This window comes from Salvelinus sp. IW2-2015, linkage group LG37 (genome assembly GCF_002910315.2).
Source record: "Salvelinus sp. IW2-2015 linkage group LG37, ASM291031v2, whole genome shotgun sequence".
Taxonomy (NCBI): domain Eukaryota; kingdom Metazoa; phylum Chordata; class Actinopteri; order Salmoniformes; family Salmonidae; genus Salvelinus; species Salvelinus sp. IW2-2015.
In genome coordinates this window covers 8,026,977-8,050,553 of record NC_036876.1, presented here as the reverse complement: position 1 = coordinate 8,050,553, position 23,577 = coordinate 8,026,977, and the positions used below count along the sequence as shown (strand labels likewise).

General features: G+C 41.0%; 1 protein-coding gene across 31 annotated transcripts in view; it reads right to left on the bottom strand.

Moving 5' to 3' along the window:
- Positions 1-23,577, bottom strand: part of LOC111960007 (receptor-type tyrosine-protein phosphatase delta-like) — a 648,092-nt gene that overhangs the window by 20,636 nt on the left and 603,879 nt on the right. For all 31 annotated transcript variants that reach the window (XM_070437867.1, XM_023981849.2, XM_070437873.1 and 28 more), the window contains 3 exons: positions 12,389-12,512; positions 9,365-9,540; positions 1,957-2,076 (listed from right to left, as the gene is read on the bottom strand). In XM_070437867.1, the coding sequence (XP_070293968.1) occupies positions 1,957-2,076; positions 9,365-9,540; positions 12,389-12,512 (420 nt within the window). The remainder of the gene's footprint in view (positions 1-1,956; positions 2,077-9,364; positions 9,541-12,388; positions 12,513-23,577) is intronic.

Below are 23,577 nucleotides of genomic sequence, written 5' to 3'. Positions count from 1 at the left end.
AGTAAAGCTACTGCCCGTGGCTACGGTTATCCGTTTAACCTCTTGGTGCTACAGGGGGTGCTGTTTCAACTTGGACATTTATCGTTCCCAAATTAAACTGCCTCGTACTCAATTCTTGCTCGTACAATATGCATATTATTATTACTATTGGATAGAAAACACTCTCTAGTTTCTAAAACCGTTTGAATTATTTCTCTGAGTGAAACAGAACTCATTCTACAGCACACTTCCTGTCAAGAAGTGAGATTTCTGAAATTGAGGTCTCTGTTCCAGGGTCGGTTTATAAATTCCCTTAAAAGCTATGGGGCTACATGCACTGCATACGCCTTCCCCTAGATGTCAGTAAGCGGTGAGACTTTGAATGGAGCGGATAGCACCATCTGGGGGAGTATAAAACGTCTTGGAACGGAAGTTCCGGCCTTTTCGACCGGGCGCCTGACGCAAGAAGTACATCGGCATGGCTTCTTCAAAAGCTTTCGGTTTAGCAGTTCTATATCTCCGGCTCTGATTTAATTTGTTTTTTGTCTTAAAAACTTCATAAGGTAGTTAATTTAAACCGACTTATAGCAGTTTATAGCAGTTTATTGCGATTTTCCTGGATTTCTTTGTGATGCGCTTTCACGAGTTGGACACCACTCCAGTGGGTGGCTAACGTTAGCGGCTATTTCGACAGGACAAGAGGACATCTTTCAACCCAAAGACGATTGTTCTGGAGAAAGGACACCTTGCCCAAGATTCTGATGGAAGCTCAGCTAATAGTAAGCAGTCTTTATGCTGTTAATTCGTACTTATGTTGACAAATGTCAAATAATAATTCCGCCATGAATTATGGTGCGGTCTCGCTTTAGCGCACGCTGTATTGCGCAGTAACGTTAATTTTAAAAATCTAACACAGCGATTGCATTAAGAACTAATTTATCTTTCATTTGCTGTCCAACTTGTATTTTTTAGTCAAGTTTATGAATAGTTTTCGATTAGAATAGGTGCCTCTCCAAGATGGCGCCGGACAGATTGCCTGATGTTTTGGCCACTAATCACATTGTATAACCACGATTTGTGCCGCTAAATATGCACATTTTCGAACAAACTCTATATGCATTGTGTAATATGATGTTATAGGACTGTCATCTGAAGAATTCTGAGAAGGTTAGTGAAAAAATTAATATCTTTTGGTGGTTTATACGTTATCGCTATGTTCGGCTTGAATCAATGCTGTTGTGATGTTTGCTATTGTGGTAAGCTAATATAACGTTATATTGTGTTTTCGCTGTAAAACACTTAGAAAATCTGAAATATTGTCTGGATTCACAAGATCTATGTCTTTCAATTGCTGTACGCTGTATATTTTTAAGAAATGTTTTATGATGAGTAATTAGGTAATACACGTTGCTCTCTGTAGTTATTCTAGTCGCTTTGGTGAGAGTTGTGATGGTGGCTGCAATGGTAAACTATGATTTATACCTGAAATATGCACATGTTTCTAACAAAACATATCCTATACAATAAATATGTTATCAGACTGTCATCTGATGAAGTTGTTTCTTGGTTAGTGGCTATTTATATCTTTATTTGGTCGAATTTGTGATAGCTACTGATGGAGTAAAAAAATGGTGGAGTAAAAAAAGTGGTGTCTTTTGCTAACGTGGTTAGCTAATAGATTTACATATTGTGTCTTCCCTGTAAAACATTTTAAAAATCAGAAATGATGGCTGGATTCACAAGATGTGTATCTTTCATCTGGTGTCTTGGACTTGTGATTTAATGATATTTAGATGGTAGTATTTACTTGTGACGCTATGCTAGGCTATGCTAGTCAGCTTTTTTACTGATGGGGGTGCTCCCGGATCCGGGTTTGGGAGGAATTAGAGGTTAATTCAGTTCAACTAAAACCCAAATTGGGTGTCTGACTTCCAGGTGAAATAAAGGTTCAATTAATTATGAAGAAATCAAACGTACTTTATAAAGTGCAAATGTCCTGACACAGTATGTGGCCAGCTCAACCGTGTCCAACAGCGTCACCTGGATGAGGCCGTAGGTCTCCGTCCCTCTAGTGGGCCAGTACTGGTCACATTTCACCTGAGATTGATAGAAAACGTCACATTAGACAACTGGTTTGGTCACAACTTCTAACAACTCTGTCTCTAACCAGTTTCTAATATACATAGGCATAATTGCACCTATTATTTTTGAGAATGAACTAATTACCAACTTTGCTTTGTTTGAATAATGAGTCAAATAACCAATATCTGCTATATTTTCAGTGTACAAATAATTAATCTGAGAGGGTCTGTGCACCCCTTAGTTTCAATGGGCAGGACTCCCCTGCTACACATCCCCAACAATTGTTGAATCACAATAAAGTTCATATCCGATCTGATCGTCAATGCTCCATTTCTTCCCTCTAACTCTCTGAATCACTGTCTGAGATAGAATAGACCCTAATAGACATAACTGGCAAATACTCATCCAGCTTCATAAAGGAAAGTCAATACAAGGCAAACAGGAAAGCGAGGCTGCCAAGTCTTTCCTACGCTGCTGTGCTGACTTGTGTGATTTCACAATGGAGGAAACAGGCCCAGCGAAGACGTTCCACTGAAGCCCGACAGTGCTATTTGTTAGCCTGACAGGCTCTATAATTACAATCTTAACCACAGTTTTCCAATCACATTACAGGCACAGGTTTATTATGATTATAGCGTTTTTGTTGCCGAGCGAACAGCCAATAAAACACTACTTCCATTACAGTATTGTCATTTCGCTGCCAGAGGAAAGCACAGTGAACTCGAAGAGTCCTTATGCAGATGCCTTACCTCATACACTGTACTACCCTCATCTTACATACAATGGAAGCTAATATATTGTTGCTGAAACTCAATCGAGACAAATCAAATCAAATTTGCCACATGCGCCGAATACAACCGTGAAATTCTTACTTACAAGCCCTTAACCAACAATGCAGTTCAAGAAATAGAGTTAAGAAAATATTTACTAAATGAACAAAAGCAATAAGAAATATATCAAAAAGTAACACAAGAAAATTACATAACAATAACGAGGCTATATACAGGGGGTACCGGTACCAAGTCAATGTGTGGGGGTACAGGTTAGTCGAGGTAATTTGTAAAATGACTATGCATAGATAATAAACAGTGAGTAGCAGCAATGCAAAAACAAAGAGGTGGGGGGGGTCAATGTAAATAGTCCAGGTGGCCATTTGATTAATTGTTCAGCAGTCCTATGGCTTGGGGTAGAAGCTGTTAAGGAGCCTTTTGGTCCTAGACTCGGTGTTCCGGTACAGCTTGCCGTGCGGTAGCAGAGAGAACAGTCTATGACTTGGGTGACTGGAGTCTTTGCCCATTTGTAAGCGTACATCTGACACCACCTTGTATTTACATTGACCCCACCCCGCTCAGAGTAATAAGTTGGTGGTTTGAAGATATCCCTCTAGTGGTGTGGGGGCTGTGCTTTGGTAAAGTGGGTGGGCTTATATCCTGCCTGGTTGGCCCTGCCCGGGGGTATCGTCGGACGGGGACACAGTGTCTCCCGAACTCTCCTGTCTCAGCCTCTAGTATTTATACTGCAATAGTTTATGTGTCGGGGGGCTAGGGTAATCTGTTATATCTGGAGTATTTCTCCTGTCTTATCCGGTGTCCTGTGTGAATTTAAGTATGCTCCCTCTAATTCTCTCTCTCTCCCTCCCCTCCTGGAAAACCTGCTGTTTTTGACACTCTCTCTACCGCATCTGCTGTCTCTAACTCCGAATGCTCGGCTATGAAAAGCAAACTGACATTTACTCCTGAGGTGCTGACCTGTTGCACCCTCTCCAACCACTGTGATTATTATTTGACCCTGCTGGTCATCTATGAACGTTTGAACATATTGGCCATGTACTGTTATAATCTCTGGCCACCCCTCAAAGCCTGGTTCCTCTCTAGCTTCCTTCCTAGGGAGTTTTTCCTAGCCACCGTGCATCTACATCTGCATTGCTTGCCGTTTGGGGTTTTAGGATGGGTTTCTGTATAGCACTTTGTGAAATCGGTGATGTAAAAGGGCTTTATAAATACATTTTATTGATATAGGTCCTGGATGCCAGAAAGCTTGACCCAGTGATGTACTGGGCCGTAAGCACTACCCTCTGTAGCCATACCACGCGGTGATGCAACCGATCAGGATGCTCTTGATGGTGCAGCTGTAGAACTTTTTGAGGATCTGGTGACCCATGCCATATCTTTTCAGTCTCCTGAGGGGGAAAAGGTTTTGTCGTGCCCTCTTCACAACTGTATTGGTGTGTTTGGACCATGATAGTTTGTTGGTGATGTGGACACCAAGGAACTTGAAACTCTCGACCCGCTCCACTCCAGCCCCGTTTATGTTAATGGAGGCCTGTTCGGGCCTCCTTTTCCTACAGTCCAAGATCAGCTCCTTTGTCATGCTCACATTGAGGGAGAGGTTGTTGTCCTGGCACCACACTGCCAGGTCTCTGACCTCCTCCCTATAGGCTGTCTCATCGTTGTCGGTGATCAGGCCTACCACTGTTATGTCGTCGGCAAACTTAATGATGCTAGTGGAGTCGTGCTTGGCCACGCAGTCGTGGGTGAACAGGGTGTACAGGAGGGGACTAAGCATGCACCCCTGAGGGACCCCAGTATTGAGGATCAACGTGGCATATGTGTTGTTGCCTACCCTGACCACCTGGGGCCGGCCTGTCTGGAAGTCAAGGATCCAGTTGCAGAGAGAGGTGTATACTCCCAGGGTCCTTAGCTTAGTGGGTACTATGATGTTGAACGCTGAGCTGTAGTCAATGAACAGCATTCTCAAATAGGTGTTCCTTTTGTCCAGGTGGGAAAGGGAAGTCTGGCGTGCGATTAAGATTGCGTCATGTGTGGATCTGTTGGGGCAGTATGCGAATTAGATTGGGTCTAGGGTTTCCGGCATGATGCTGTTGATGTGAGTCAGGACCAGCCTTTCAAAGCACTTCATGGCTACCGACGTTAGTGCTACGGGGAAGTAATAATTTAGGCAGGTAGTCTTCGCTATCTTGGGTACAGGGACTATGGTGGTCTGTTTAAAACATGTAGGTATTACAGACTCGGTTAGGGAGAGGTTGAAAATGTCAGTGAAGACACTTTCCAGTTGGTCCGTGCATGCTTTGAGTACACATCCTGGTAATCTGTCTGGCCCCGCGGCTTTGTGAATGTTGACCTGTTTAAAGGTCTTGCTCACATCGGCTATGGAGAGCGTGATCCTGAACAGCTGGTGGTCTCATGCATGCTTCAATGTTGCTTGCCTCGAAGCGAGCATAAATGGCATTTAGCCCGTCTGGTAGGTTCGCGTCACGGGGCAGCTAGCGGCTGTGTTTCCCTTTGTAGTCCGTAATAGTTTTCAAGCACTGCCACATCCGACGAGCATCAGAGCTGGTGTATTAGGATTCAATCTTAGTCCTGTATTGACGTTTTGTCTGTTTGATGGTTCATCTGAGGGCATAGCGGAATTCTTTATAAGCGTCCGGATTAGTGTCCAGGATCATTGAAAGCGGCAGCTCTAGCCTTTAGCTATGGCTTCTGGTTGGGATATGTATGTAAGGTCACTGTTGGGATGACGTCGTCGATGCACTTATTGATGAAGCCGGTGACTGAGGTGGTATACTCCTCAATGCCATTTGATGAATTGCGGAACATATTCCGGTCTGTGCTAGCAAAACAGTCTTATAGCGTAGCATCCGCGTCATCTGACCACTTACGTATTGAGCGAGTCACTGTTACTTCCTGATTTAGTTTTTGCTTGTAAGCAGGAATCAGGAGGATAGAACTATGGTCAGATTTGCCAAATGGAGGTCGAGGGAGAACGTTGTATGCGTCTCTGTGTGTGGAGTAAAGGTTGTCTAGAGTTTATTTCCTCTGGTTGCATATGTGACATGCTGGCAGAAATTATGTAAAACGGATTTAAGTTTGCCTGCATTAAAGTCCCCGGCCACAAGGAGCGTTTTCTTGTTTGAGCATTTTCTTGTTTGCTTAGGATTTATACAGCTCGTTGAGTAGATACTGTGGTCTACAGCTTATCATGAGGTATTCTACCTCATGAGTAATACCACAAGACTTCTTTGATATTAAACATAGCGCACCAGTAGTTATTAACAAATAGACACACACCCCCACCCCTCGTCTTACCAGACTTAGCTGCTCTGTCCTGCCAATGCACGGAAAAGCCAGCCAGCTCTATATTATCTGAGTCATCGTTTAACCATGTCTCAGTGAAACATAAGATATTACAGTTCTTAATGTCCCGTTGGTAGAATAGTCTTAATCGTAGATTGTCCAGTTTGTTTTCCAATGATTGCACATTGGCAAATAATACGGAGGGTAGTGGTGGTTTACCTACTCATTGGAAAATTCTTACAAGGCACCCCGCCCTCCTCCCCCTTTTTCTCTGTCTTTTCTTCACGATTTGGACCTAGTCTCGACAAAGCAGTATATCGTTTGCGCCGGACTCATTAAAGAAAAAAATCTTTGTCCAGTCCGAGGTGAATAATTGCTGTTCTGATGTTCAGAAGTTATTTTCGGTCATAAGAGACGGTATGAGCAACATTATGTACAAAATGAGTTACACACAATGCAAAAAAACTAACAAAATAGAACAGTTGGATTGGAGCCCGTAAAACGGCAGCCAATCGCTCCGGCGCCATTATCTAAAAGATCGATACAGAAGATGGGGGCATTAGATAGCAACAAAATGAAGCATATTTCATCATCAAATGTTGTCAAACAATGCGCTAAAGCTTGACAAAGGTCTATGAGGCAGATTTTGTATATATTCACAAAATTATGAGTCATTCTTGTGATACTTCATTATCTAAAGCAACTAACAACTAGAACCAGACAATGGTCAAAACATGCACTTGGGTCTACAATATACAGTGCCTTCAGAAAGTATCCATACCCCTTGATTTATTCCATATTTTGTTTTGCTACAACATGAATTCAAAATGAATTACATACATTTTTATAATGACAAAGTGAAAACAGTTTTTTTTGCAAATGTATTGCAAATTAAATACAGAAATATCAAATTAACATAAGTATTCACACCCCTGAGTCAATACTTTGTAGAATCACCTTTGGCAATGATTACCCTTTGAGTATTTCTGGGTAAGTCTCTAAAAGCTTTCCACACCTGGATTGTGCAACATTTGCCAATTATTATTTTCAAAATTCTTCAAGCTCTGTCAAAATGGTTGTTGATCATTGTTAGAAAACCATTTTCAGGTCTTGCCATAGATTTTCAAGAAGATAAAAGTCAAAACTGTAACTCGGGCCACTCAGGAACATTCACTGTCAGTGTCTGGTGAACCAGGTTTTCCTCTAGGATTTTGCCTGTGCTTAGCTCAATTCTGTTTTATCCTGAAAAACTCCCCAGTCCTTAACGATTACAAGCATACCCATAACATGATGCAGCCACCACTATGCTTGGAAATATGGAGAGTGGAACTCAGTAATGTGTTATATTGGATTTACCATATTGCTTTGCCACATTGCTTTGCCACATTTTGTTACAGTATTACTTTTGTGCCTTGTTGCAAACAGGATGCATGTTTTGAATTCATGTATTCATGTACATGTTTCCTTCTTTTCACTCTGTCATTTAGGTTACTATTTTGGAGTAACTACAATGTTGTTGATCAATCCTCAGTTTTCTCCTTTCACAGCCATTAACCTATGTAACTGTTTTAAAGTCACCATTGGCCTCATGGTGAAATCCCTGAGTGGTTTCCTTTCTCTCCGGCAACTGAATTAGGAAGGACATCTGTATCTTTGTAGTGATTGGGTGTATTGATACACCATACAAAGTGTAATTAATAACTTCACAATGTTCAAAGGGATATTCAATGTCTGCTTTTTTTATCTACCAAAAGGTTCCCTTCTTTGCGAGGCATTCAAGAACCTCCTCTGTCTTTGTGGTTGAATCTGTTCTTGAAATTCACTACACGACTGAGGGATTTTTCAGATAATTGTATGTGTGGGGTACAGAGATGAGGTCATTCAAAAATCATGTTAAACACTATTATTGCACACAGTGTGAGTGAGCAACTTGTTATGTGACTTGATAAGCACATTTTTACTCCTGAACTTATTTAGACTTGCCATAACAAAGAGGTTCAGTTTTAAATGTTTTATTAATTTCAACAACAAAAAAATTTAAACATATTTCTACTTTGACATTATGGGGTTTTGGATGTAGGGCAGTGACAAAAAAATCCAGGCTGTAACACAACAAAATGTGTAAAATGTAAAGAGGAGGGAATACTTTCTGAAGGCCCTGTAGGCTAGAGAAGAGTGAAAGCAATCCATTCACAACATCTGTTCAGACAGTTCTTCTAGGTAATACAGTAAAATCGTGTGAAAGGTGGAATACATGGATATGTTCTCCTCTTGAGAGTATAAACAAGTAATTAATGATCTCTAGAGGAGGAATTGTGTGAAAGTAGTGAACTTGCAACTTGTGGAGACCATGCAGTCTTTGTTTCTTTGTGATTTCAAACATACATAAGAGACCTTGCAGTACCAGACAAAGTGTTTGCCTTTTAACTTTGAAAGAGTGAAAAGTGCCATGTGCTTGGTTCTTGTACCGAATGACTGACATTTTACAGTTAGCATTACAGTTAGCATTAACATGCTTAAAGCAGTGCTGCTGGCTAACCTAGTGACCATGCAACTAATTGCAATAACGGTATAGCAGCACTAATACTAAAAAGAAGAAAAGGGAAACTCATGTTGTGGCAAATAAGTGAGTGAGTGACATCCATTGGAAACAGAATGCAAGATGTCTTGCCTTAGAGAAGAAATATGAGGGCATCTGAAGGAACATGACAAAACACACATAGAAATATGAACACAGAATGAAAGGAGGAATGGGTTCTAGGAAAATGTTAAATCTTGTATTTGCATCACAAAAGCAAATGGTTAGCCATGATGAGTCATGGGTTAGGCTATGATGTTGCTGTTTGAATGAAGCTTGGAAGTAAACAATGGAAAATAGGCGAATTGAATTACACCTAATTTGGTATCTGAAATTATATTCCAGTATGTTTGCTTTACAGACCACATACACTGATATCAAAATGTAGACGACTGAGGTAGAATATATAACGAAGACATAATTATATTTAAACATGTTCTACTTTACAAATCCAATGATATGACACTGCCATATATTTAAATGTACATTTGTAGAATTACTCCATTTTGTTTCGGCGACTATGGCAAATGTCAGGGTAGGATAAAATGGATCTGTGTAACAGACCTAGACCTGTGCATGACAATCAAACTAATAATGAATCCCATAGGGCTGATTCCAGATCTGTGCTTACCCTGGACCTCTCCTCCAGCTTGGTCATCATGACGATGTTGGCACTCCGCTGTTCCCAGATCATCCTCCAGAAGTCACCAAACGTCTCGGGCAGCGAGCCCTGCGTGGCGATGTATGCATTCTGCTTCCTATAGCCGTCAATGTAGTTGGAATTGATGTAATCACTTCCAGGGATACCTAGAAAATATGAGGGAAAGTGATTAGAATGGATGGTGTCTGGTTGGGGGGGGGGGGAGTGGTGTGTGTGTACATACTTGTGTGGGGTCTGTGTGTGGGGAGTGATTAACTTTGGTTGTACGACAGACGGGGGAAAAACGATGAGCGACACAACAGTGGCTTTGGCTTTGATTGGGATCAATAGCGTTAGTCCATCCACTAGACTAGCAGGTACTGTGAAAAGTGAAGTCACTCTGCTAGTGCTTAGAGGTTCAGACCCCTGCTACTCAATACCTTGAGTTGTTTTGACATTGAACAACACTTAATCCTGACTGAGTTCTTTGTGACTAAAAGGGCACAAATCCAGAGTTAGTTTACTCAGCCAGGAACTACCCAGGCATACAGTCTAAGTGTACTGTGTTTTTCGTTTAGGCTTTGCCATTGTGTGCCTTTTGTGTCATCCATCCACACAAAATGGCTGCCTACTAGTTGAATCACTGTGTCAATTGTTATCATACTCTTGAATGTAACTTTGATGACTCCAAAAAMAGCATTTCCGCTATCTACAGTGAAACTTCAAGGCGGAGATAAAGTTTAGCTTTGAAAAAAACCTCCGCCCCACCTCTCCCCTCAACCTCACAGAGAAAAACAAACAACGAAACCAGGCAAAACTGTTTTTCTACCACAACCTCCGCCTACTCTCCTTTTCTCACCGGTTGCTAAATGAAAGCAGTTTTTTTTTTTTCAATCCGGGGAGAGGCGAAGACGGAGCTGACAGCTAGTCAATGCTTCAGGACTGGCAGTTGGGGGCCCAGCGCACACATGGTCTACCAAGATAAGTCTCATCTGCATGGATGCCACGTTTGCATAGCCAGCCGCCCGTGCTCCAACTCTCCCCCCTTTCATCCACCACTCCCTCTTTCTCCCAGGTAACTTATTCAGTGCAAAAAAAAGAAAAGCCTAGAAAAGAAAATGTGAGCTCATTCAAAACCCGACATTTCTTACGCGTCTTTTTTCTCCCTCCCTTCCTTTTCCCTGCTAAACCTTTTCATGCAGCCGTTGCCTGGCTGTATATTTCCATAATGGACAAGGGATAAAGACAATTAAGCCCCCAGCTTTCAAAATGAAAGGGACGTGTAAGGAAAAAGAGACATTATTATGGTTTAATGAAAACAAGACAGTGTCTGGAAGCATATTTGGTTTCTCTGCAGATGGCCGGAGTGTCACTCAGAATTTGTGCAAAACGCATCCATCTGCTTGCAAAACGTTCAATACCGTTATCAAAAAAGAAACACAACTAATAACATGGTGCAGATATCAAAGTTACTGGCAAACAATCAAAGAATCACCTACATATTTGGCAATGTGTCTTAAAAAAGGCTAAAAGTGGTGTGTGTGGTTGGAATTTGAATGGTTATCCGTTTTACGAGGCATAATCCACACTGAAGTAACTTTTGGTAAAAGCCCTCTTTTAGAGTTCTATGCTGGCCTGTTCCTTCAGGAAAGAGGCCATGAGTCTGCTTCTCTCTGCTAATACATCATCGACCTGCTATCACAATTTATGACGGTATCATAACGTTCCAACAATTGGAGAACAACCAGTATACCTGGACATTAAAAGCTCCTCGATCAAGCACAGAAAACCATAATTAGGATATGTTGTGATCTCCATTTTAGTTGCACTGACCTTTTGAGAAACAGCTGGCCAGTGACTCGAGTTGGTCCATTTTGAACTGCGTCTCAACTGAGTTACAAATAAAGTCCAGGGACAGCTTTGGAGCAGAGCATAGTGGAAAACTGACTATACAGATGTTTGCTTACATAACGTGCATTCATCTGGTGAGGAATGTTACAATGAAAAGAGACAAATTTTGATGAATCGTTCGGAGTTCAAAGTGGGGGGGGAGACACGTAGGTTGGCCAACTAAAGTCCTGTGGCAGCGTACAAAGGAATAAATCAAGTGGTCTTCATGTCTGGCTTATGGAACACAACTATAACAACATGTTGTGGACATAATTAATGACTATGAGTCAATAGATGATGCTGAACGTGTTGTGTCAGTTACAATCATCTGACATGACTGTTTATGACATCTGTTAGAACACTATCATGACTTTGTRATGTGGGTCTATAACGACAGAGTTATAGTATCACCCAATTCCCCTCAATACAGTCAACGCTAATAGCCTACCACACATTTTACCACACATCAGCGGATTCCAAAAGCACCCGAGGAAAACGTCCTCCATTCGAATCCCGACAGACAGTCGCTAGCTTGGTGAGCTACTTATACAGACATGTTCCTTACGCCAAAAGAACTTAATCTAAGAAGTCCTGGTTGCCAAAGGCTTTGTTTGGAGCTCCAGGGGGAAGTCCCACAAGCCTGTCTGGCAGAGTAGCGGTTTCCTCCCTCGCGAAGGCTTCGATGTGGCCGCACAGATGTGTGTTTATGGCTAGTTAATGGGGTCCATCAACACTCTCAGCTGCATGAGCTTTCTGGGAGACTGCAAAGGGACTCTGAATGTCTTTATTTATCAGTTTTCTTCCCATTAGCATCCATTTACTGGCCCGGAAGAGCCAGTTTGTTTATGTTATTTTAAATGTTTTCTCTCTATGGGAAATATTCAATGGAATTGGTTAATTAGTATGTATGTATGTATGTATGTATGTATGTATGTATGTATGTGTGTGTGTGTATGTGTGTGCGCGCGTAACAAATAATCGTTAAACCAAATTCCATGACCGGCACAGCCCTAGATACCATAGCTCAGTGTATGCTAGTACTCTTATGGCACAGAAGACAGTGGTACTGTATAGAAGTAGACAGTCACTTGAGAGTCAATTCAAGGCAAGGGGAGAGCTGCTTACCGTCAATAGCCGACAGCAGGACTCTGGAGTGGTCGTATGCTATCACGTTAGCATATCTGTTCTTTGGTTTGTTGACTTCCAGGTTGGAGTGCTCCCACGTGAACTGCTGCCCGGGATCGATGGACTGCAAGTAGAGAGAGATTATATTCATTACTTTCCTTCATCACTTACAGTAGTATATTTTGCTCAATACCACCATTTAGCTCCATTTCCCAGACAAGGACTATGGATTCAAACTAGGATCAATAATAGCAAAAAAGCTATTTTGAAGCACTGTGTAGGTTCTTTTAGTCACATTTAAAGGGATAGTTCACACAAATTCCAAAAGTACATATCAGTTCAGATCCTCAAAAAGTTTGACAGCTGCACCATTGAGAGCATCTTAACTGGCTGCATCACCGCTTGATACGGCAAATGCTTGGCATCCGACCATTAGGCACTAAAGAGGGTTTACGTACGGCCCAGTACATCACTAGGAAAAAGCTCCCTGACATCCGGGACCTCTATAAAGGCGGTGTCAGAGGAAGGCCCTAAAAGATGTCAAAGATTCAAGCCACCCAAATCGTCATAGACTCTTCTCTCTGCTACCGCACAGCAAGCGGTACCGATGCACCAAGTCTAGAATCAACAGGACCCTGAACAGCTTCTACCCCCAAGCCATAAGACTGCTGAATAGTTCGTCCTGGTAGCTATTGGTTAACTATTTAACTAATAGCTACCAGGACTAGCTACATTGACCCTTTCCACACTAAATCTTTTGACTCATCACATATGCTGCTGTTACTGTTTTTGATCTTTTATTTGTTTTATTTAACCTTTATTTAACTGGGCAAGTCAATTCAGAACAAATTCTTATTTACAATGACAGCCTACCCCGGCAAAACCCAGATGACGCCGGGCCAATTGTGTGCCGCCCTATGGGACTCCCAATCACGGACAGATGTGATACAGCCTGGATTCGAACCAGGGACTGTAGTGAAGCCTCTTGCACTGAGATGATATTTTCAGATCTACCTCAATTACCTCGTACCCCTGCATATAGCCAAGTTATCGTTACTCATTGTGTATTTATTCCTCGTGTTATTATTATTTTATTTATTTATTTATTTTGTCTCTCTGCTTTGTTGGGAAGGGCCCGTAATGTTTGTCTACACCTGTTGTTTATGAAAGCATGTCACAAATACAATTTGATTTGATTTACTTGCCCTGTAAGCAGTCTATGGACAAGGTATGACAACAATCCCCATGCTTTGGTTTGTTAACTTCTCTAGGATAGGGGGCAGCATTTTCACGTTTGGATGAAAAGCATACCCAAAATCAACTGCCAGCTACTCATCCCCAGAAGATAAGATAGGCATAGTATTAGTATATTTGGATAGAAAACACTCTGAAGTTTCTAAAACTGTTTGAATCATGTCTGTGAGTATAACAGAACTTATTTAGCAGGTGAAACCCGAGGACAAACCATTCAGATTTTTTTTTTTTTGAGGTCACTCTCTTTTCAATGGATTTTCATTGGGAATCCAGATTTCTAATTGACCTTCTTGCAGTTCCTACCGCTTCCACTGGATGTCAACAGTCTTGAGAAATTGGTTGAGGGTTTTTCCTTCGTGTAATGAAGAAGGAGCCATGTTCAGAACGAGAGTCGAGTGAAGTGTACTTTTTGTTTGAGGCGCGTAACCAGAAAGCATGCTACAGTTTGTTTTAATCCTGTATTGAACACAGATCATCCCGTCTTCAATTTGATCGATTATTTACGTAAAAAAATACCTAAAGTTGTATTCCAAATTAAAGCTACACTGGTTGTGAATCCAGCCAACATGTCAGAATTCAAATAGGCTGTAAACCTTTGGCAAAGTTTACAGGTAACCTTTGAGATATTTTGTAGCCACGTTTGAGCAAGTTGGAACCGGTGTTTTTCTGCGCCTGCAGGGTTGAAATATGCTTCTCTCTCTTTGTTTACAATGTTGCTATCCTCAGAAAATAGCATTGTTTGCTTTCGCCGAAAAGCCTATTTGAATTCTGACATGTTGGCTGGATTCACAACCAGTATAGCTTTAATTTGGAATCTTTCATGTGTGATTTAATGAAAGTTTGATTTTTATAGTATTTTATTTGAATTTGGCGCGCTGCATTTTTTCTGGCTTTTGGCCAAGTGAGACAGTAGCGTCCCGGCTAAACTCAGATTTTTGGATATAAATATGAACTTTACCGAACAAAACATACATGTATTGTGTAACATGAAGTCCTATGAGTGTCATCTGATGAAGATCATCAAAGGTTAGTGATTCATTTTAACTCTATTCCTGCTTTTTGTTACTCCTCTCTTTGGCTGGAAAAATGGCTGTGTTTTTCTGTGGCTATGTACTGACCTAACATAATCGCAAGGTGTGCTTCCCCCGTAAATTATTTTTGAAATCAGACACTTTGGCTGGATTAACGAGAAGTTTGTCTTTAAAATGGTGTATAATACTTGTACGTTTGAGGAATTTTAATTATGAGATTTCTGTTGTTTTAAATTTGGCGCCCTGCAATTTCACTGGCTGTTGGTTAGGTGGGACGCTACCGTCCCACATATCCCAGAGAAGTTAACCTGGCCACTGTCTCCAAATTCTAATGTTTTAGCATTTGTGGAACAAAGCCAATGCAAGTCAATATCCCCAATATATGTCATTTTGTAATTTGGGGGAACTATCCCTTTAAGCTTGACAGTATTTAAACTCTTTAGGAATCTCAGTTTGAAACTCTAGGACCACGTTCACCTGCCTTAACAACTATTTTCCAACTCATCCTGGGTTATTTTGACATGTAGCATAACAGACATTTTGTGTAAGTGACAAGCGCTGTTAAATTTAGCTGTCCCAAGGCTGGTTGGCGCATTCTGTCGGCATCATTCCATCAGTTTCAAATAATATGCTCACATGCATGTACAGTACACTGGTCAGTTTGGTTATGAAATGGAGAAGAGGAGGGACACGACCATTTGACACATCCATTTTCCGACCCATAAATATACTGTACATTTCTCTCAACCTCCAGTATCAGGGTCAGCGCACTTTCAAATGTTGTTTTTTTGCCATCATTGTAAGCCTGCCACACACACACTATACGACACATTTATTAAACATAAGAATGAGTGTGAGTTTGTCACAACCTGGCTCGTGGGAAGTGACAAAGAGCTCTTATAGGTCCAGGGCACAAATAATAATATAATAATAATCAATAATTTTGCTCTTTATTTAGCCATCTTACATATAAAACCTTATTTGTTCATCAAAATTTGTGAATAACTCACCCCCGGTTAATGAGAATGGTGTGCTTGAAAGGATGCACATAACTCTGCAATGTTGGGTTGTATTGGAGAGAGTCTCAGTCTTAAATAATTTTCCACACACAGTCTGTGCCTGTATTTAGTTTTCATGCTAGTGAGGGCCGAGAATCCACTCTCACATAGGTACGTGGTTGCAAAGGACATCGGTGTCTTAACAGCGCGATTTGCCAAGGCAAGAAACCAGAAAATCTGACAGTGGCTTCTGATTAAATTAAATTTCCACAGAATCGCTTGTTGAATTTTCTTGTTCAGATATCGATAAGTGGACTGGAGGCAGGGCGTAAAAAGGGTAACGAATCCAGTTGTCTGTGTCATCTGTTTCGGGATAGTACCTGCGTAATTGCGCACCCAGCTCACTCAGGTGCTTCGCAATATCACATTTGACATTGTCCATAAGCTTGAGTTCTTTTGTGCACCAAAAAAAATATACAATGATGGAAAGACCTGTGTGTCGTTCTTGTTACTGAAGACAGAAAAGAGCTCCAACTTCTTAATCATAGCCTCAATTTTGTCCCACACATTGAATATAGTTGCGGAGAGTCCCTGTAATCCTAGATTCAGATCATTCAGGTGAGAAAAAACGTCACCCAGATAGGCCAATCATGTGAGAAACTCGTCATCATGCAAGCGGTCAGACAAGTGAAAATTATGTTCAGTAAAGAAAACTTTAAGCTCGTCTCTCAATTTAAAAAAACGTGTCAATACTTTGCCTCTTGATAACCAGTACACTTCTGTATGTTGTAAAAGCGCTACATGGTCGCTGCCCATATCATTGCATAATGCATAAAGTACACAAGAGTTCAGTGGTCTTGCTTTAACAAAGTTAACCATTTTCACTGTAGTGTCCAAAACGTCTTTCAAGCTGTGAGGCATTCCCTTGGCAGCAAGAGCCTCTCGGTGGATGCTGCAGTGTACCCAAGTGGCGTCGGGAGCAACTGCTTGCACGTACGTTACCACTCCACTATGTCTCCCTGCATTGGCTTTTGCGCATCCAGATACCAACACATCTTGACCACCAAAGTCCATGTGATGTCACAAAGCTGTCCAGTACTTATAAATACTTATATTTATACTTTACTTTTAAAGTACTTATACTTTAAAATATCCTCTCATGTTGTTCTGGTTTCCAGTCGTTTGCAGAAGAGGATGTCTTCCTTAATTGACCCCCCATTAACATAACGGACATACACCAGGTGCTGTGCCAGGCCCACCACGTCTGTTGACTCATCCAGCTGTAATGCATATAATTCACTGGCTTATCTGCAAAGCAGTAATTGTTTCAAAACATCTCCTGCCATGTCACTGATGCATCGTGAAACAGTGTTGTTTGATGAAGATATTGTTTTTATAGTTTTTTGGGCCTTTTCCCCCAGCATTGTCCCAGCCATATCCGCAGCAGCAGGAAGTATTACGTCCTCCACAATAGTATGGGGCTTGCCTGTCCTAGCCAGTCTTACCACTCGAAAATCATCGTTATTCTCGCTCAAAAAACTCATGTGGCTTATTTTTCTAATTGTCATGTTTCATTTCTAAATGTCGGTACAAGAGTGAAGGTTTCCCACAAGAAAGTAATGGTTAATGTGATTGGATGTTAATTATTGGACTAGGCTACCTGTATTTGACATTGTGTTATTTCGCTGAACACTGGATGGTTTAATTTTAATTTTGGCAGTGAAACGAGGCTACTCAGGCGAGAAAAAAACCTCACCCAAATGTATAGCCCCGTTGGAAAATATAAATGTACTGTTTGAAAATGTGAAAAAAAAAAWATATATATATATACTATATATACACTGCTGTTCAAAGGTTTGGGGTCACTTAGAACAAGAATAGACTGACGAGTTTCAGAAGGAAAGGTATTTGTTTCTGGCCATTTTGAGCCTGTAATCAAACCCACAAATGCTGATGCTCCAGATACTCAACTAGTCTAAAGAAATCCAGTTGTATTGCTTCTTTAATCAGCCCAACAGTTTTCAGCTGTGGAATTAGCAAACACAACGTGCCATTGGAACACAGGAGTGATGGTTGAGAATAATGGGCCTCTGTACAACTACGTAGATATTCTATAAGAAATCAGCCGTTTCCAGCTACAATAGTAATTTACAACATTAACAATGTCTAAACTGTATTTCTGATCAATTTGATGTTATGGACAACAATTATTGAAAAAATATTTTCTAAGTGACCCCAAACTTTTGAACGGTAGTGTATATACAGTTGAAGTCGGAAGTTTACATACACCTTAGCCAAATACATTTAAACTCAGTTTTTCACAATTCCTGACATTTAATCTTAGTAAAAAAATCCCTGTCTTAGGTCAGTTAGGATCACCACTTTATTTTGAGAATGTGAAATGTCAGAATAATAGTAGAGAGAATGATTTATTTCAGCTATTATTTCTTTCATCACATTCCCAGTGGGTCAGAAGTTTACATACACTCCATTAGTATTTGGTAGCGTTGCCTTTAAATTGTTAAACTTGGGTCAAACCTTTCGGGTAGCCTTCCACAAGCTTCCCACAATAAGTTGGATGAATTGTGGCCCATTCCTCCTGACAGAGCTGGTGTAACTGAGTCAGGTTTGTAGGCCTCCTTGCTCCCACACGCTTTTTCAGTTCTGCCCACAAATGTTCTATAGGATTGAGGTCAGGACATTGTGATGGCCACTCCAATACCTTGACTTTGTTGTCCTTAAGCCATTTTGCCACAACTTTGGAAGTATGCATGGAGTCATTGTCCATTTGGAAGACCCATTTGCGACCAAGCTTTAACTTCCTGACTGATGTCTTGAGATGTTGCTTCAATATATCCACAGAACTTTCGTTCCTCATGATGCCATCTATTTTGTGAGGTGCACAAGTCCCTCCTGCAGCAAAGCAACCCCACAACATGATGCTGCCACCCCCGTGCTTCACGGTTGGGATTGTGTTCTTCGGCATGCAAGCCTCTCCCTTTTTCCTCCAAACATAACAATGGGCATTATGGCCAAACAGTTCTATTTTTGTTTCATCAGAACAGAGGACATTTCCCCAAAAAGTACAATCTTTGTCCCCATGTGCAGTTGCAAACCGTAGTCTGGCTATTTTATGGCGATTTTGGAGCAGTGGCTTCTTCCTTGCTGAGCGGCCTTTCAGGTTATGTCGATACAGGAGTCGTTATACTGTGGATATAAATACTTTTGTACCTGTTTCCTCCAGCAACTTCACAAAATCCTTTGCTGTTGTTCTGGGATTGATTTGTACTTTTTGCACCAAAGCACGTTCATCTCCCTTGCTGAGCGGTATATTGGCTGCGTGGTCCCAGTTACTATTGTTTGTACAGATGAACGTGGTACCTTCAGGCATTTATAAGTTGCTCTCAAGGATGAACCAGACTTGTGGAGGTCTACAATTATTTTTCTGAGAGCTTGGCTGGTTTCTTTTGATTTTCCCATGATGTCAAGCAAGGAGGCACTGAGTTTGAAGGTAGGCCTTGAAATACATCAAATTATGTCAATTAGCCTATCAGAAGCTTATAAGCCATGACATAATTTTCTGGAATTTCCCAAGCTGTTTAAAGGCACAGTCAACTTAGTGTATGTAAACTTCTGACCCACTGGAATTGTGATACAGTGAATTATAAGTGAAATAATTTGACTGTAAACAATTGTTGGAAAAATTACTTGTGTCATGCACAAAGTAGATGTCCTAACGGACTGCCAAAACTATAGTTCGTTAACAAGAAATTTGTGGAGTGGTTGAAAAAGGAGTTTTAATGACTCCAACCTAAGTGTATGTAAACTTCCGACTTCAACTGTATATATATGTAAAGAAAATATATATCTTTTTTTTTTTTAAATGTGAATCACATTTTTATTTGGCGTACCCCAGACGGCATTGCGCGTACCCCTGGGGAGGCTAAAAATGTTTTGCATCTAACTCTCACTTATCATTATTCACGATTCAATCAGGACTATCCATAATCATGGTAACATCCACATTAATGTAGAAGTGTTTCGAAACATATATTCTTATTTATATAAAAATTATCTGAAACACAACCTAAACAAACAACAAACGCATCCAACAACCTTGTAGAGTCATTGTGTGCTTGGAATATTGGACCAAATACTAAACTTTTGACTACTTTAATACACATATAAGTGAATTTGTCCCGATAGTTTTAGTCCCCTGAAATGGGGAGACTATATACACATAGCAGTAATTTCTTAAAGGTTCACCTGATATGGATGAAAATATCCTAAAATGAAAGTTGACAGTCTGCACTTTAACCTCATAGACATTGTATTATTTCAAATCCAAAACAACAAAACATTTGTTACAGTCCGAATACTTTTGGAGCTCACTGTAGATAATATCGTACCTAAACTCAGCATGTGTGACCACAATGAAGTTGAGTTCGATCGCATGCCATTCTGAATTACTCTTTAAATGTAGAATGCTTTCATTTGGCATGCCAATATACCAATATTACACAATAAAGCCTTGCGATCTGGAGAGCGGCCTTTTGCATCCCCCCAAAGTTCCAAATGTGGAAACCGTACCCTTACCAATATCATGAACAGTAATGGTTTGGGAACATTCCAAGATTTGAAAGATACATACACATTAACAGGCAACTTCCTTTTTCTTTGTTTCCCTCGATATTTACAACTTAGGTCAGCTATGCTGGCCTGCGGAGTCCCTTGGGTAACCCAACTACCGAACTATCCAAAGATAGGATTTCTAAATAAAATATCTGGGCCCCAGATAGACTGATTCTCTATAATATATATACAAAAATGTGAAAACTCATATTCTGAGCTAGCCATTAAAAAAGTATTGTCCACAGATCTAGTTGAATCTGAACAAACCTTTAATTGGAATAGAATATGGAATAATATGACTTTGGCGTCCCGTAATCCGAACTATCAACTTATACATTTTAAGTTTGTTCACTGACTAACATCAAGATAACGTTTACGATCAAATTGACCCCAACTCTTAACTGCTCACTGTGTTCCCTACAATATTAGTCCTAGTCAATAGAGAGATCATTTCCTTTGATTTAAAAGCCTATTTTCAAAGTCAACACATTCCGCCATGTTTTCATTTATTTTATTTATGCCATAAAGATATTACTCTCTCTGCGACTTAAGAGACCAATGTTCAGCCATTGTATGCTTCTCTGACAACTGTTATATGAAATTTGTCAACCCAAAAACTTTGCTTGCAGGCTGATGCCTATCAACATTATATTCTTTAAAGACAGCAAAGAGTAAAAAAAAGTGCTACAAAAGTAAATTACTTGAGGTCAGTCAATGCACTATACAAAATCAGTTTCAGACAGACGAATCATTTTATTTGAATTGTGTATATATTACGGTTGTTATGATGTACACTTTTCCCTCGCCATTCTTCAAGTTATCTTAACATTTAAGAGTTTCTGAATAAGCATGCAAAAACATTTTTGTGAATTACTTTCAACTCTCAATTTATCATCTTTCTTTGACAGGTACCCAAATGATTACTGCAAGCCAGTATAGAAGCCCAGACATTACTGACTCCTAACTTCTTGATATCAGTTATTGTTCGCTCTTGTAAAGCTTAAGCACTTCCGAATGATTCATGCAAACCATTTCCTCCTAACAAGGATCCCTTGAGAGCCACTTCACATTCCTTCATATGGTGTGGGAGTGGCCTGCAGTTATTCAATGCTTTGCATCTAAATATTCAATGCTTTGCATCTATTCAATGCTTTGCATCTATTACGTTACTTAATGATGATAGCCCCTTGAATCTCTCAATCAATAAGACAAGATTACTGCTGGCAGGCAGCACTGCTGCAATCATTTTTGGGGGTTCTAAGACCTCACTCTCTTCCATTTAACCAGAGGATACATTTACTGTTAGAAGTTACAACATTAGAATTATTGACAGCGAGAATGAATGGTGCAAGTCAAGGAACAATTGTGACCTGGACAAATATACTTCTCTATAAAGAACAATCTCAGCTAAAGCCCAACACAATTACTGTGCCTTCAGGAAGTATTCATACCCCTTGACTTACAGTATTGCACATTTTGTTGTGTTACAGCCTGAATTCAAAATTGATTAAATAAATAAAACATTCTCACCCATCTACACACAATACCCCATGACAAAGTGAAAACATGTTTTTAGACATTTTAGCAAATTTAATGAAAATTAAATACAGACACATTTACATAAGCATTCACACCCCTGAGTTAGAATCACCTTTGGCAGTGATTACAGCTGCGAGTCTTTCTGATAAATCTCTAAGAGCTGTCCACACCTGGATTGTACAATACTTGCAAATTATTATTTTTAAATTCAACCTCTGGTTGGTTGTTGATCATTGCTAGACAGCCATTTTTAAGTTTTGATATAGATTTTCAAGCTGATTTAAGTGAAACCGGTAACTAGGCAACCCAGGAACATCCAATGTCGTCTTGGTAAGCATCTCCAGTGTATATTTGGCCTTGTGTTTTAGGTTACCAGGTTTTCCTCTAGGATTTTGCCTGTGCTTACCTAAACTCAGCAAAAAAATAAACGTCCTCTCACTGTCAACTGCATTTATTTTCAGCAAACTTAACATGTATAAATATTTGTATGAACATAACAAGATTCAACAACTGGTACATAAACTGAACAAGTTCCACAGACATGTGACTAACAGAAACAGAATAATGTGTCCCTGAACAAAGGGGGGGGTAGTAACAGTCATTATCTGGTGTGGCCACCAGCTGTATTAAGTACTGCAGTGCATCTCCTCCTCATGGACTGCACCGGATTTGCCAGTTCATGCTGTGAGATGTTACCCCACTCTTCCACCAAGGCACCTGCAAGTTCCCGGACATTTCTGGAGGGAATGGCCCTAGCCCTCACCCTCTGATCCAACAGGTCCCAGACGTGCTCAATGGGATTGAGATCCGGGCTCTTGAATGGCCATGGCAGAACACTGACATTCCTGTCTTGCAGGAAATCACGCACAGAACGAGCAGTATGGCTGGTGGCATTGTCATGCTGGAGGGTCATGTCAGGATGAGCCTGCAGGAAGGGTACCACATGAGGGAGGAGGATGTCTTCCCTGTAACGCACAGCGTTGAGATTGCCTGCAATGACAACAAGCTCAGTCCGATGATGCTGTGACACACCGACCCAGACCATGACGGACCCTCCACCTCCAAATCTATCCCGCTCCAGAGTACAGGCCTCAGTGTAACGCTCATTCCTTCGACGATAAACGTGCATCCGACCATCTCCCCGGTGAGACAAAACCGCAACTCGTCAGAGAAGAGCACTTTTTGCCAGTCCTGTCTGGTCCAGCGACGGTGGGTTTGTGCCCATAGGCGACATTATTGCCGGTGATGTCTGGTGAGGACCTGCCTTACAACAGGCCTACAAGCCCTCAGTCCAGCCTCTCTCAGCTTATTGCGGACAGTCTGAGCACTGATGGAGGGATTGTGCGTTCCTGGTGTAACTCGGGCAGTTGTTATTGCCATCCTGTACCTGTCCCGCAGGTGTGATGTTCGGATGTACCGATCATGTGCAGGTGTTGTTACACATGGTCTGCCACTGCGAGGACGATCAGCTGTCCGTCCTGTCTCTGTAGCGCTGTCTTAGGCATCTCACAGTACGGACATTACAATTTATTGCCCTGGCCACATCTGCAGTCCTCATGCCTCCTTGCAGCATGCCTAAGGAACATTCACGCAGATGAGCAGGGACCCTGAGCATCTTTCTTTTGGTGTTTTTCAGAGTCAGTAGAAAGGCCTCTTTAGTGTCCCAAGTTTTCAGAACTGTGACCTTAATTGCCTACCGTCTGTAAGCTGTTAGTGGCTTAACGACTGTTCCCAC